General features: G+C 35.7%; 1 protein-coding gene across 2 annotated transcripts in view; it reads right to left on the minus strand.

Moving 5' to 3' along the window:
• Positions 1 to 17,158, minus strand: part of SGCZ (sarcoglycan zeta) — a 222,829-nt gene that overhangs the window by 114,599 nt on the left and 91,072 nt on the right. For both annotated transcript variants that reach the window (XM_055796834.1, XM_055796833.1), the window contains exon 2: positions 10,538 to 10,639. In XM_055796834.1, coding sequence (XP_055652809.1) covers positions 10,538 to 10,639 — 102 coding nt within the window. The remainder of the gene's footprint in view (positions 1 to 10,537; positions 10,640 to 17,158) is intronic.

Raw genomic sequence — 17,158 nt, forward strand, 5'->3', positions numbered from 1 at the left:
GTAACAATGTTAACAAAGATTCAAGATCATAATCCATAAAATGATGAAATGTGGTGCTTATTTATTTTGCACCTCAAAAGGAGAACGATTACTCCATCTGCCTTTTTTAAGGAGGGATTGAATTAACCACATATTGAAGATCCATAAGTAAAAAATATAACTGATATACTTCTTACACTGCCTAAAAAACGAAAAAGGAAAAGAACAGTTTTTATTCTAAAATGCATTACTTGTTGGCTTACAAATACTTTAGTAATTTGTATTACTTTATTAAAATGCTTCTAACATTTCTTGTATCTGTGTACCTTCTGTACCTTACTTTAACTTGGTAATTCCTCATTACAATGTTGCAGCCACATTGCTTCCTATAATTGATGGAAGTTCAGCAGGTTTCCTGAGAAATTGATCTGGCAGCAGAAAAATTGAAATTTTAAAGTCATTGAGGGAGGGATTTCAGAACTATATAAAGGAGATTGAAGTTTAAGTCAGAGTACTAGATGGATGAGAAACTCCTTCAGGGAACAGTCAAAAATAAACAAAAAATGCTCTGTAAAAGCATTTTCAAAGCAGAAAATTTCATTACTGGTGACAAGTTGTTTCTGAAACTAGAGGTTTATAGCATAATATATTTCTTATGACAACTAAGGCTGTATAGTATAAATTAAAAAAAACATGCTTGCTGTCTGGAATAAAAAGCTCCAATTCTTAGGACTGACCAATAATTTTTAAGTGTTGTGCATAAATACGCAAGTTAAATTTGATTGTTCATATGCAAAAAAAAATGTAAAACAAGTGAATGTTGTTGATTATGAAGCACTAAAATCCAGCTTGGCTCTTACTGAATTGCAAGAAAATACAGAGCTCATTTCAAACAGGAGATGGACAGTCTTATAAATGCAATTCTTCTGCTATTTGCTCGTAGTAGTCAGCTATCAGAAGCTGCAAAGGAACAAGAAATTTGTGCCTTTAAGAGAGCAATGGTGTCCTAATCAGGGACTGTCAAAACAGATGTGATGATTGCACTATATCTTATCTTGTGAATTTCACTCCAGGCAGTAAAGACTAACTCTTATTTTTTTTTCATCTTAAAATCTGGAACATTCATTAATTTTCTCTATTATCCTGTAAGACACCAAATAGTGTGATTTGTCCCCAAAAATATGGTATTTTCCAACAGTTAGAAAGCAATTTTCTTGTCTTGCTTAGATTTTTTTTTTTCCTCCTGATAGAATATAGAAATGCTGACAACAATAATAGGTAGAAAATACTAACTCAGTGTCTAAAAAAATACAGTTCTGATAAATTACATAAATAGGTAGAAGAACTATTTTTTCCAAACTGTCTCATCAAGCTCTGGAAGTAAGCTTCTATAACTTTACTGCAGATGTTATTAAAAGAAAAATTGCTTCAGAACTTAATTTTGACCACTCACATACCCTTTAGAGTAAGAAGCAGATTTTGGGTTTGAATTTTTTTTTTATTTATTTTTGCATATTATGAATGGTTTATCTGCTTTAAATAATTTTATCATAAATGTTTTTTATAAGTGAGAAACATCATACAAAACACAAAATACACTGAAAGCAAAGTTGACAAAGTGAAAGGACTGTAATAATTCTGTTTCATTTCAAGATAAATTTTTTCTATATTTAATGGATAAAGCTAATTTTTAAGTCGACTTGCACTTCTGCAAATTACACATTCAAACTCTGGGACAACAACTTCTGTTTCAAAATTAATACCTTGTGAGAATCTTTTTATATCCATTTTTGAAGCATTACATTTGAAGTTCTGATTTGATTATTACCCCCAATACTTTTGAGAGGTGTCTGATATGAAACAGGAAAAGAAAAAGAGTGTTATTATAAATGAGCTGGAAATAATTAAACCTCTGAACAGTTACAACCACAATCCCTTCATTATTTTTCCTGTTCTCTTTTGCTTCCAGAAATTACTTGTTCATACACTGCTCCTCCTAGGTTTTTATCATACACAAACTTGCTGAGAGTGCACTGTGCAGGTCCAGGTCATTAACGAAGAAATTAAATATTGGCCTCAGTACTGACCCATAGCACTAGTGACTGGCCTCCAGCTGAGCTTCATGCCACTGGTCACAAGCCTCTGAGCCCAGCAGTTTAGCCAGTTTTCAGCCCACCTCACTGTCCTTTTAGAGTGTACATGATCAGTTTGCGTAGAGTATGTTATGGGAGACTGGGTCAAAAGCCTTGCTAAAGGCAAGATTAACAATATTAGTTGTCCTCATCCACTAGGCTAGACACACTGTTGTAGAAAACTGTCAAGCTGTCTCTCCTTAAGAAATCCATGCTGACAACTCTCAACAGCATTAGATGTATTATTTTATTGCATGAATATTCTTCGCTATTAGTACACTGTGCTTTTGGATATGAAGTAGATCTCCTCCTAATTTAACACACTTTTTACAGTGTTTTGGGGGAAAATTTGTGTTTGCCTACAAAAGGCCTACAAGTGAGGGCACTGAACAGCCCAGTTCATAAGAAATATATTTCAAATTACCTCAGCAGCCCTCAAGCCAGGGTTCTCAGACTAGTAGTATTTGGGGGAGATAAAATAATTTTATGTACTTTGTTTGTGCTTAATGGCTTACATGGATATTCCCCTCCTCCAACAACTGCCATTTTTCCCCCTCCCTCTAAGTTTTATGTGTGCATCCATAGTTCTATGGTTTCTAGGGAGGACCAAAAATTAAGGTCTAGTTTAAGTTTATACAATGGGATGCAACAGGTAAATGTTACTCTCCATGAAGAAAGATGGGTAAATTCCTGAATGAGGACATAAAGACATAAATTTTTCTCCTTTCTCCTTCTCTTGAAAGTCGTCTGCTTTTACATTCCTGCTTTGGATCAGATTTGCTATAGAAATGTTAATACAAAATTTTCTTCATTTTAAAAATGCAGGATTTCTATAAGTAATTGCTTAGCTTCTGTAAATTGCAACTACATTATTTTAAAGTTGATCAGGGGAAAAAAAAAAAGGTCATTCCTTAGCTTAAGGTGCCCATACAGTTAAAACAGTTAAACCAATATCAGTTTGAATGACTGTTAGGATCAGACACAGACACAAGACATTAATGTCAAAGTGAAATATCACATTGTTTCATAGAAATTTACCCCAGTGGAATATGTATGTATTACACAAAGGAAGTACTTGGAAAACTGAAAACGCAATTGATACCAAAAACAACAACAAAACCTAGAAAAACAGTTGCTACTTTATCAACTTTCCCACATCCTTCTGCAGAAGTGTTCCCAAATCAAATTCAGTTCCTCAGGCTGGCGTAAAATTGGGTGGATATAGGCCACACATTACTTTATTCATGAGCTGTAATCAACCAAAGTAAAAGGCTTGGGTAATATTATCACAGAATTTTTAGTATAAAAAGCAGAGATCCTCCTTGACTGAACAACAAGTCATAGTAACAATAGGAGTACAGGTTGACATGAAAAAATGATATGTTCAAAGGATAAAGTTGTTCAATTGGATGACCCCCAGATAGGTTTCAGTGAAGTATAACAAATCAAGGACAAAATCATGAATCATGAAATTTCTTATCAGCTGTCAGTGAAAAGCGAGCACAGCCAACTCAATTTCAGAATAGCAGTCCCTACAGAGACCACCAACAAATATAAGAGTGACTTGTCCCTTGGCAAAGCTTGTGATTAAAAAAACCTTATATCTTCTTCATAGCCAATAAAGTAACACGGGGCTTTCAGTACATTGGAGCTACATCATGTTGAGAACCAAAATGACTTAAGCAGTCCTTTATGCCATAATGAGGACTTTATTCTTAGTGACAGGTGAGTGATCCCAAGGGCAAGGCTGAAGTGTAGGTATCAGAAAATTTAACTGAGGAGCATTTCAGATTTTATCTGAGAGGACTGTGACATGCGGTTGCAGAAATTAGCATTGCACTTCACACTGAGCAATAAAGGTGGCAGATTCTTATGTGCCTTTGTGATTCTTTTGATAGTACTAAAATGGTGAGTAATGACATCTCCTAACTGGAGTTTCTCTGATACCTATATACCTCTGTAGTGGTAGGACTGCAGGACTCACACTAATTTTACCGCACAGTAATGGGGTATCATACAGAGCAGAAAAGAGAGTGGATATAGCAAATAGTTTGGCCTTGTATTTTTAGAAGATATTTCAGGGCTGGATGGGGGAACATTTTCCTCCTCCTCAACCACAAAATCAACAAATCAACATACTTGCAAGACCTAACAAAGGATTATGAACATGTTGCAAGAACTTTGGAAACTACAGCCCCATCAGTCTCACTTCAGTTCCTATGAAGACAGTGGAGGAAATCTCCCTGAAAATCACTGCAAAGGAGATGAAGAAACAGAAGGCAACTGGGAAAAAAATGAGCATTGGTTTAGTAATGGCAAGCAGCATCTGATTTGGTGGTCCTGTATAACGAGAAGACTAGCTTAATGGCCAAAATGGGTGGATGTCCTTCCTTAATTTCAGAAAGGCTTTTGATGTGATCTATGCTGATTCTTTATAACCCTTATCAGAGAGAAGCTCAACAAAGGCATTCTCTTAGAAAAGGAGTTTGGGGTTTTCACAAAGGCATCTAAGGCCCAAAGACAAACCTAAATTTGTACACCATGATGGCTGGAATTTACGAAGGTTAAGTTTGTATAATCATCAACATAGAATTAGAGAGACAGTGAAGAAAGAAATTAAAGAAATCTGTTGTAGAACTGCTTTTATCAAGATTGATTCAGGTTTAGAAATAAAACAAAGTAAAAAAAAAAAAAAAAAGAGCTCTCTAAATATTTATGATATTCAGTCTCCAGAGTGGATATCTGAAGAGAAGGAATACCCGATACCTGAAAGAAGTTCTGCTTTCAAACCTGCCTACAATTACTTAGTTCTCATACAATGATATATTTAAAAGTACAAGATTACAGAGAGTTTTCAGAGCTTTCTGTGTTCAGTTAGAAGTTTATATGTATTCAGTGTTTCTTGTTTTGTAGAACTTTTTCTAATGACTTTTAACTAAATCATTAAATTCTGTTCTCTAAGGATACCTCTGGAAAACACATGCTCTCTAACTTCAGAGAATACACTTTTAACTTTGTAAATTGTACAGAAAAACCAAAGCAGTCCCCCCTTTAAAGGGCAATGAGTTACTTATTTTATCTGCAATGGAAGTAATTTGACAAAGAGAAAACTTGATTTTCTTCAGCCCTTAAGAACTGTATCTGAGAATGAAAAAGGTCAATAAAGCCAAGAATACATTCTCAAGAAAACACCATAATAAACTGCTTTTATTGTCATGTAACAAACTAATAAAACTGTACCTTTGTTGTTTCCATTCACAAATGCAGTAGTATGGATGCAGCAGTAGGATGATAAAGACATTTAGTTTAGAAGAACCGAAATATTGTAATAATTCAGTTATTGCATTATGTGCTATTTGATTTCATACATTTCAGTAATGGAACACTACAAAGAATGTAGTTTGCATTGTTTCTTTGCATTATATCAATGCAAGTGATATAAACATGGAAAAAATAAACATTTTCTAAATTAAATTTTCTGGTTTCAGACCAGTAATTTGATCAAAAATATATAGCTAGACCAACTATAGTAAAAGTGAAATTCTCAGTAAAATTAAATTCATGGAGTATACGTACCCTTGTTTCAGGGATATAAAGATGTCAATTCAGGAACAAATGAACCCTTACCAGCTCAGGTTTCGATGTATCAGTGTATTGGGTTTGCATGGCAAGGTTTATGCAGCAGGGGTGCTACAGATGTGGCTCTATGAGAAGCTTCCCCTATGCCCTATGACAGTTGGCTTCAAGACAGATCTGCTGCTGGCCAAGGCTGAGCCCATCAGTGGCGGTGGTAGTGCCTTTGTGGCAATGCATTATAAAAAGGGGGGAAAAATTACTGCGAGCAGTTTGTGAATAACTGCGGCTTGTGGGAGGGACCCCAGGCTGGAGCAGGGGCAGAGTGTGGGGACCCTGCCCCTGAGGAGGCAGGAGCAGCAGAGACAGCCTGTGATTGACTGACTGCAGCCCCCATTCCCCGTGTCCCTGCAGTGCTCAGGGGAAGGAGGCAGAAAAAACTGGGAGTAAAGCTAAACCTGGGAAGAAGGGAGGGGTGGGGGAAAGGTATTTTTAAGATTTGATTTCATTTCTCATTATCTTACTCTGATTTGATTGGTAATAAACTAATTTCCCCAAGCTGAGTTTGTTTTGCTCATAATGGTAATTGGTGTTTGATCTCTCCCTGCCCTTATCTCAACCCATGAGCTTTTCATTATATTTTCTCTTCCCTTTCCAGCTGAGGAGGGGAGTGATAGAGTAGCTTTGGTTGGCACCTGGCATCCAGCAATAGTCAACCTACCACAATCAGCTCAAGTTCTGACATGCAATTAAACCATTCGATGAAACTACAAAATTTTTTTTGTGTGTATGTCCTGTGTTGGCTGTGATAGAGTTAATTTTCTTCTTAGTAGCTAGTGCAGTGTTGTATTCTGGCTTTGGTGTGAGAACATGAGATTTTGGGTTGGAACCTGTGGTTCTGTGAACACCACTAACTGAATAGAGTAGAAAGGTCAAAGCAAGAGAAGCAAGGTTAGGGAAACAGCACCCTCTGAGCAGCCTTCTCATTTACACAACTTCTACAAACAAAACAGGAATGAATATTCAGTTTACCCAAGACTTGGATTTTTCATTATTACTTTCTGATAGAAAATTAAACCCTGGCAGGAGAAAATATCACTAGATGTTTTGTTTTGGTTTTAAGAATTCATGCACATTTGTTCTCCAGCTCACTTAACTCAAAAATATTTTAGCATTTACTTTTAATAGTCAGGGGTTTAATGAAGCAATCACAAGAAGAAAGACAAATTTTGAACTTATATACAAAGTTCAATACATCTACATCTTTTCTGATAAATGCAGTTTAAGGTCTGCATTTAACCCTGCATAAATGATCTTACTTGAGGATCCAGATATGCTGCAGGCAAAAGTGGTAATTTCAGCATCTGTAAGCATACGTGAACCTTACCCTAATGAACCTGGTCACCCGTCACATTTAAACTGCAGCGGCGGGGAGCTCAGTTCAGCCTAGCTACTCAGCAGTCTGCCTGGGACTCTTACCAGCAGTTGTTCACTATCCTGCCCTATTAATGAACATGCCTTATCAGCTCCAGATCTAGCTAACCAAAAGATGGCCCCGGCATACGTACCAGAACTCCACTCATGACTCAGCCATAGTATAGCACACTTGCTGCTGTACCCTTCTGCTGATACTGGTCTCCCACCTAACTCCGTGCTAAGTAACAGCAAAACGGTGCACCCTGACCTGCAGGGCTGAACGCTGTACACAGAGGTTCACCCAGAGGCCGTCCTACAAACCACATCACCAGTGCAGGGCAAATACGTCCGTTCCACAAGTTTATTACTGAATATGTTACAAGTCATGTCAAGAAGTAATAGAACGATGCCATTTTAATGTCTGTACTCTTTTAGAAGGGAATGGGTAAATTTGCTTAAAGAGCAAACTCCTCATTTAGAAAATAAATAAGCAACATATGCATGTAAAAGACTGCAAAGACATCAGCTTCAAATGAGTTTTTGATTCCATGGTACATTTTAACTCTGGTATACATTAAACAAATCATTACTGTTTCTGTGGAAAAGACAGGGAAAAACATTCCCCTCTATGTCACCCAAAGTAAACACTAATGCCTGGTAAGCAGGATAGCTCTTCAGAATCCACTGTTTGTATTGACTAGGTCTCTACTGACTGTAATGAGAGCACAGAAATTCTGGCTCTCTTTTAGACTTCTATGGCACCAGAGTCAATTCTGTAAGTGACAAAAGAGCTAATGTCACATGCAGATGCCACACGTCTGGGGAAACACCATGCAGAGACATCACAACACCTTACCATAGAGCTTAATACAGCTCCAGAGTTTTTTTTCATCATTCCCTCATGAAATTCGCATTTGCATCCACACAAGTTACTGAAACTTTAGCAAAACTATTGAGAAAGCTGGCAGACTGGAATACGAAACTAGTTGAAATGCACTGCAAGATGAGTCTATATACACACCACTTTTACCTAGGTAACAAGTGTTTTCATATTAGTAGATATAAGTAGTCCTGCAACACCAAAAATATTTTAGTTGAAATACCTCGTCCAGTTAATGATCTACTCTATCTGTTTTCCTCTGCTGGTTTGAGGACACTTACTGACAGGTTTACCTGTGTTTCATGAGCCTCATAGAACTAGTGTGACTTTGTGTCATGCTACTGGTAGACTTGTGCATCCCATTCCTTTACAGTAGTTACATGTGCGTGCAATTTATTTCTGAGATTTGTTAGCAGCTCTGAGTAAATTAGGACCCTACTTGAGTCTCTCATTACTCTTACTTGAAACAAAAGTTTCCATGTTTACTTTAAGAGAACAAATGTTCTGCAATATGAAGCCCTGTGCAAGTAAATATCCCAAATGACAACTCTCACATACAACAGCAGAACATGGAACAATAATAGACACCATCTAACCACAGAAACAAACTGGGAAAAATGCACTATGACTGATTTTCTACTACCTTTAAGAAAAGGGATTCTATACAGCCTAGAAATTTTATACCAGTTTCATAAAGTCTGCTACTGGAATATTCATACTAAAGAAGTTCATGCTTTAGGCACAATTTTAAATTGAATTGCTGTACTAAATATCAAGGTCTAAGAATGTCACAGCACCATACAGGCTATCAGGCTGCAACAAGGTCTTTTACTATCTCATACCAACATACTCTTCATACAGTCCCTCTGCTGCCTTCTCCTCATCTTGCCTCATCCAGGGGCCACTCTCTTCTCTTGCTTCTCCCTCTCTCCACTTCTTCCTCAACTGCTCTCCCTTCCTTGGCTTTCAACCACTGAACAGAACCAGCTACACCTGCACCTTATCTACATCAGCCAACCCACCGCCCCTGAAGCCAGCCCACAGTTGTATGTTATCAATGCTAATTAATCCAGCTTCATTCTTCTACATAAGAAAACGCTTAAAATACTTAAATATAGACAAAAGACAAAGTATTCTAGTTAATTCAATGAATTCTAGAGTTTCAAAATGATAAAGAAAATACTAGACAATTACAGAAACTACTTTTGAGGTGCTCACACTTTTCCATAGCAAGGTAGTATAGGAGAAAATAAATCCACAGCTGAAGGTCCCTTTTGTAGATGTCTTTTTAATTTTAGAAGGCAGAATCTAGCGTTATTGATTTACTCTTGGTAGCAGTGTTTGGTGTTTAAATGGTCATTTATGTACTTATGTGTTGACTGTTTTGCTGTTCCTCCCCCTCAAAATTCTGATCAATATCTAAGCTATAATATTTGCATTTATTTATAAATAATTACATATTTTATTATAGATTTATCTTAGCTAGTTATTAATATTTTTAGCTACTATTATAAAATAAACATTGGGAACAATATCTTGTTACAAATTTAATGTATGGTGAGTTGAAAAGTCAAAAATATCTGTTCAATAACGTGATCAAAATTCAACATTGCTGGTGAATATACCTAAATGTTGTAGAAAGATGTCATTTATGAATGTACTTGAGACTTTTTTCATATACATAGAAAGACAGTTTTTAATAGATGGAATTTTCCACAAAGGCATTTAGGGTAAACATAATTTTCATTCCTTTTTCAACTTTTCCAGCATGTATATTAAAGTTCCTTGCAGATGATTGATGAAACCCATTGTAACATTCCTCTCAGATCATAGGTCATCACTTACATAGTAAAAAGAACTTAAGAGATTTCCAGTATTTCAAAAGTTTTTTATAATTAATTGATGATAGTATGAACAGCATGACTGAATCTAAACAAATGAGTTAAAATAAGCTACACTGATTTTCTGAATACATAATATCTTGGTTTTCTTTTTTCTTCTATAACAGCTTGCTGCTGTATGATAAAACAATTGCATTTAAGCAACATTAAAAATGGTTTGCTTTGAAAAAAAATAAATCCTAGAGCATTATGCAGTTTAGAAGAGTTTCTGTACCTAATGAGGGGAGGGAAAAAACAACAACAACAAAAAAAGAAATCACACTAGCTACTACCAGAAAGAACTTAAGCATTTGCAAACCCATTCTTTATTTCACTGCATTTTGCAGATATCACCAATCTTGTTTTTCTGGAGTTCACATCAAATGAAGAGTCAAATGTTCCATTCCCAGAGCTGAGGTCATTTGAAGTAAAAAATATACATGCTTTGAATCTCCTTTTTTTAGGATAAGACATTTCTTTTAAGAAGCAAGCAAGGTTTCAGAAAAAAAAAGAAAAAATATTTTGACATGAAGGAAGCTTTCACTGTTAAGGTATTCTCAAAGCAAACCTCTACTGATTGCTAATTTAGGAGGTGTAAGAATTAAACTTTGTAGTTTGAGATGGAAGAGATAAATTTCTATTAGTTGTAAATTAAGAAAAAGATGAAAAACACCTACCTTTCGGGAATGGATTTCTTTCACGTATAGTGGAAGTAGAAATTCAGATATTCCTTCAAGTCGTATTCCTTTTTTAGTGACTCTCAAATTTCCCATTCCATCCTACAATCAATAATATATATATATTCACTTTAGGAAATAACCTTATCCAGAACAATCTACAAAGAACACAGTAACTGGCCTAAAACCTAAAATAATGAGTGCTGTCCCACTGTCACCAGCTCTCCTGGTGATCTTGGACAGAAGCTAGATGGAGGGATTTATAGGCAAAGCTTCACCTAAGACTGAGGTAATAAACTGTGCAGCCTGATGGTGAACTGCGTGCATTATTCCTTGGCTGCACCTAATACAAGGATACAAATGTAGATCCTAAGTATTCCTTTACTGTAGAGGTGAAGCTAGATCTTGAATTACAACTGCTAAGTAAAACAATTAGTTAATTCCCTTTAAAAATATATGTAGCATTTGATAAAACAAACTATCCTGTTTCTGTAGTGAAATATTAAAAAAAAAATAAATATGCCATTGATATGTCTTGAATTGACTGGTTTTGCTTTTCCCAGTAATCAAAATACATAGGAAAATATCCCATAGGAAGAAAGAAAAAAGGGGTTTTTTTTATTAGTAGTTCCTCATTACTACTAAGAGCAGGTTGCTGGTGAAAAGAACTTCAAAAATATTGAAGGTTATTTTTGATTGCTTGTTTTAATTTTTCTAAATAGAAAGAGGAAAGAGGTCATTGTAAAAATCTGGATGAAACAAGCAAACCAAATGATTCAATGTTCAATAAAATATAAGCATAGAAAAGTGACCATAAGGTTTCAGCTGTATTCTTAAAGAAAAAGCAATGAAACCTGCTTGATCGTTATGAGACAGGATCATTTTGCTCAGTGATAGAAATTCAAGACTTGAATGCTTGTTACTATATTCCTGACAGAAGATAATTCACTGCACAGCCAGTGGAATTCAGATTGAACCACTTAAGTACAAAATTAGGAAATTTAACGTAATTGCTGATTTTGATGCCATTACTGATTGTAGTATAGCAGAACAGTAAGAACTTGAATTTCTTCTCTGTTTGCTGAATTATGAAACAAGTAACCTCCACTTGCTGGGCAGCTGTAAACAGCTGGATAACAGTGTCCCCAGCTGCTGTAGCTGAAGCTGGAAGAGAACACTGGATTAAACATTATGCTTATCTAAATATAGTGTAGCCACTATAGCTATTCCCTTTCTAAAACAAACGATGTCAATATGTCAGATATTTGATTGACACCGCTATATCCACATCTGAAGAAAGGCTGTGAAAATGTTAACTCTTTTAAGACAACAAAAAGAATTACATTTTATACAATGTAATTCAGCTGGTGTTATTTTCCAAACAGAACAAGGATATAGTGATAGATAGCTTTCCACACTATGACAGATTGGCAAAGAACATACTGTTGGGAATCATGCCTTCACATGTCAGTTATAGGACTAGAAACCCATGTGCCTGTGACTACAGAAGCAGAAACTATCAGAGTCAGAAAATAAATGTAACTCCTTTCCAAAGCAGGGAACATACAGAATAGCAAAAGCTACTGCTAAGGCTACCTATAATATAGAATATATTTGTTAAAGTAATATGTCACCAAAAGAAATTTACAGACTGTACTAGTCCATACAGCGTTTAGCAAAACTGGTAACTGATTACATAAGGCCAAGAACTGCTTTTTTTTTTTTTTTTGTGAGAAGTGCTATTTGTATTCAAACAGTGTCATGGTTTAACCCTGGCCGTCAACTAAGCACCACACAGCTGCTCACTCATTCCCTCATGGCAGGATGGGGGAGAAAATCAGAAGAGTAACAGTGAGAAAAGTCATGGGTTGAGATACAGACAGTTTGATAGGTAAAGCAAAAGAGGTGTACACAAGGAAAGCAAAACAAGGAATTCATTCACTATTTCCCCTTGGCAGGCAGGTGCTCAGCCATCCCCAGGAAAGCAGGGCTCCATCACAGGTAACAGTTTCTTTGGGAAGACAAACATCATCACCCTGAACAACCCCCCTCTCCCCTTCCTTCTTCCCCCACCTGAGCAGGATGCCATACGCTATGGAATATTCTTTTGGTCAGCTGTGTTCAGCTGTCCTGGCTGTAGACCCTGTGTAAGCACTGTTCATCAATAATAAAAACATATTATCAACACTGTTTTCAGCAGAAATGCAAAACATAACGCCATACTAGCTACTCTACCCAAGCCAAAACCAGTACAATATGACAGCTGAATTATCAATTAATGCTTGTTAAAGAAGTGGTTTTATTTTAAAATATGTTTCTTAAATCAAGAGATGAGACATCTGTACAAATCATTTCATACACAAGAACTCAGGCATTTGTAGGCTTTCTAAGAGTGTAATATGAGACTGGTGCTTATTTTGAAAAGGAAGCAAGATAATGAAATTCGACTTTTCTCTTGAATTTGCAGTCTACATTAATACCCATTAATTTTCATTATCAACAATCCTATTTTTCTATATATGCTATAGTAATAGCATATAAAATCATAATATGAAAGAATAAACTGAGAAAAGACAACAATCATGCTATGTTTTTGGCAGTGAATAAATAAATATTCAAAAAGAATTAGGTACTGATTTATTGAATTGGATATAAACACATTTTCTAACTGAAAAGTTAAATTCAATATGTGGTTTTATCTGCTTCTGTGGAATGTTTGTAACTGATAGGCACAAAATAATATTTATAATACAACTAAAAAAGAAGTGAAAATATACAAAGTCAAACTTTTAGAAAACTGGAAATGCTGAAATTAAGGTTGCCTGGAAAAATTCCATCTGCTCCGTCTTGCATGTATGTATATGCGATAAAGTTTATAATTATATGTAATATTTATTCTCCTGAATCATAGCTAATTCCACACAAGGTCAGCACTAGTCTTAATAGGCAGCTACCCACTAATTTGCTTTGTCTCATTATTTTCATTGCTCCACTTTTACTGTACTCTGTCAAAACCCTGCTTTGAAGACAGTACCGCCAATATCTCTCTTGGCTTCTGTCCTTACAAGTGCTTATTACTGAAGTTACACAGTTCTTCACAACTGTTAATTAATTTTCAAAATACTTTCAGTGGCTCTATAGGAAGTGATACTGTTCTTATGTTACTCTACGGGAAATGGAACAGAGAAATTAATTTGTTCACTAATTTTTGATGCTTATCGTATTTTATTTGTTTATTTTCAGCAGAGTAAAGGTAATTTCTATAGCAAATTTAAACTGCCAGAGTCTCGAGTCTTGTGTCTAGTGATAGAGCCTACTGCGTCCAAGAGGGCTTTCCCTTTTCTGAGTGATGTCTCTAAATCCTCATTCTTTAGTTCTTCACCAGTGAGCCATACACCTACCAGAGTCCAATAGTTTCAATGCAGACAGACTCTGGACAGATAGAAACACTCTAGTTTCAGTAAAATTACATTATTCAACATGAGAAGACAGACACTGCACTCTGGACCATAAGCCACAAACGGTGTTATAGCATATAAAAGAGAAATAGGTTGACTGTGACCTTAATTGCTTGATAAATGCAATAATCTTCCAAAGACTAACTTCCTGAAATGTGTAATGACTGGTATGAAATAAGACTATACAGTAAAATAATGAAAATAGTCAGACATGTAGTACAACATGCCTAATGAGGCTCTTCCCATTTAAAGAATCACTGCCCAGAATGTTTTCTTTATCAATAACTCCCCACCCTGTTTAAAGCAGGTTTGGAACAAGAAGTTTCTTGTTTCATTGAGTAAGAACTATGCTATTATAGAGAAAAATCAAGGATTTTCAGAAGTAACATAACTTGGTTAAAAAGTTATTAGGATTGAAAAGATTAATGAGAGGAAGGTCCAGTCTTCCTGGCTCATTTAATGCACTTATGACCATGAAGATCATCTTAATGTTGAGGCTCTGCCAGGAAGATGAAAACTATTATAAAAAGATTTTAAAACAGATCCACAGAAAAAAATCTGTTCTAAAATGTATTTGCATTTTCCTGTAGATAAGATTTTTATGTAATATTATTAGTATAATTAATTTTAGATATTCCTTATGCTAATCTTCCAAATAAACTGCTTAAATTATTTAGGCTTTCCAGGCAATGAATACTCAGATTATCATTTTGGTGTGATTCAATTTTATTAAAGTGCAAAAATACACTTGAACAAACTATTCCAGTACTTTCTTACAATAAGTAGATGCCAAGTTCACATACTGGGGCTGGGTGAGATGGAGTCAACTTTCTTCATAGCAGCCTATAAGGTGCAGTGTTTTGGATTTTTGATTAAAACAGTGCTCATCACACAGTGATGCTTTGGCTGCTGCTGAACCGTGCTTGCACAGCATCGAATCTTTCTCTTTTCCCCTCTCTGCCCCCCAATAAGTACAGTGGGGACAGGGAAGGAGCTGGGAGGGGACACAGCCAAGACAACTGACCCAAACTGGCCAAAAGGATGTTCCATGTCTGTAACATTATGCTCAGCAATAAAAAGTGGTGGTAGAGGAAGAAGTGAAGAGAACAGGGATTTTCTTTCAAGGTGGCCAATGCTTGGAGACTGATTGGACATCAGTCTGTTTGTATGAGGTGGTAATTGCCTTTGCATTGGCTTATTTCCTCTTTATGATTATTTAGTATTATGTGATTATTCTCAGATTGTTATTCCCTGTATAACTTTCTTTTTTTCCCATGTAAGAAGATAAAACAGTGACTCTGCCTCATTTATTTTGTGCTTTTCCCTACCTGCAACACTATGAAAATACAATCCCCTCATCTTTACACCCACAAATACATCTACTTTTCTGTTATTATTTAAAAAAAATAACAAAATCATCACCATCAATATTTTATGGCATTCTTAGATTATATTTCTTTTCAGTTACGAACACCAAAAATTCAAACAAGCAGCTATTAAAACCTTCAAATACAAAACCTAAACGTTTATTTTATGCTGTTGCTTGTCTTATAACTGCAGCAATCTAGGAATGCTTATATTGAATTTGAACATTACATTAAAGTCAATGAAGTCCCAAACTATAGTTATTGTAAATCTCTTATAAAGAGAGTATAACTTTGAATCAGACCATACTAAAAAATATGTTATGGGAGTCAAACAGCTAATACTGACTTTCAGAACTTTTTAAAGCTTTGACCTGTATATAAATGGATAGAAATTAATATTCTCAAATAGTCTTCTAAATGGTATATAAAAAAAGTCTGAAGTTAATTCACACTGCCTTTAAACACAGAGGTTGATCTTTTAAAAGATTAAGTTATTTCTTAACAATGTGCTGAAAATTCCACAAGGGTGTACTACTTATATAGTAGGTTCTATTTATGCCAAATAAATTATTAAAGCAGCACGTTTTACAACAAATACAAATAGCAAACTATATGATAGAACTATGAATACTTCTCAACAAGCCAGAAGGTTGGCTAAAATAACAATCTATCATAACTAATCCTGGACCACACATATTGCTATCTAATGAAATGTGCTGTGTTGCTTGCTTTTTTTTTTTTTTTTTTTTTGGTAATTATTTAAACACTAAGGCAGGGGTCCTCAAACTACAGCCTGCAGGCTGGATACGGCCCCTCACGGTCCTCAATCTGGCCCCCAGTATTTACAGAACCCCCTTGCCCCCCCCCCCCCGGGGGGCTGGGGGGGGGGAAACCAAGCAGCTGCAGATGACTGCCTGCCACTTCATCCGTGTGCCGGCCCCCTGGTTAAAAAGTTTGAGGACCCCTGCACTAAGGCATTATAAAGAAGAAATAGATAAGGAATTCTATAACAATTGCTGATAAACAAGAAGTGTGCAAGAGCAAGGGTCTCTCTGTGCCATACATGATAGGAACTGGAGACCTAGGACAGGATTTGCAATACTGTCTTGGAAGATCTTTAAGGTACAGAAAGGACAGATCTGAAGCCAGGCTGCATGCTATTTCAATTGGAAGTAATATTTCTTCTGGAGGACAGTAACTAAATCTTACAACTGAGCCTAGATGAAATAAAAACTTTTTGCATGAGACTTGGATGAAACCCATACCTTTAATATCACAAAAGCCTGCAAATCTAGGAGTAGTACGGCTATAAGAAAGATGTGGAAGTGGAGAAAAGACCTACAATTCATATTTAAGATCACAGAATTCAAAATTTCTTGCTCTGGAAAGAAGTAGGAGAGTGTGATACTGCAATTCAGGAATTAAAACTCTCATTAAGTGAGTTGAGAACTGAATTCTGCTAGATCCTTCAACAATTTTTCATGCATCTCACAAAGTGGGCAGTTAGAAGGAAGCAAAGGACACTGTTAATTAAGATGCACTTTTTCCTTAGGGTCATGTACTTGAACATATATCCACAAGCACAACAAAAAGTAAACTGTTGGTTAATCTGAATTAACTAAAACATGAATAAATAACATTTTTTCCAGTTTTGTGTGGTGTTTTTCCTGTTCTTAATAATAAAATATACAAAATATCTGTTTCAGCACTTTAGACCAGGAACAACAAATAGTTGGTGAGCCAGGAAATCCATTATTATCAATAATTTTCAAGTTTTTCAAAAGGTCTGCTGTTAG

Source organism: Falco peregrinus, chromosome 2, assembly GCF_023634155.1.
Source record: "Falco peregrinus isolate bFalPer1 chromosome 2, bFalPer1.pri, whole genome shotgun sequence".
Taxonomy (NCBI): domain Eukaryota; kingdom Metazoa; phylum Chordata; class Aves; order Falconiformes; family Falconidae; genus Falco; species Falco peregrinus.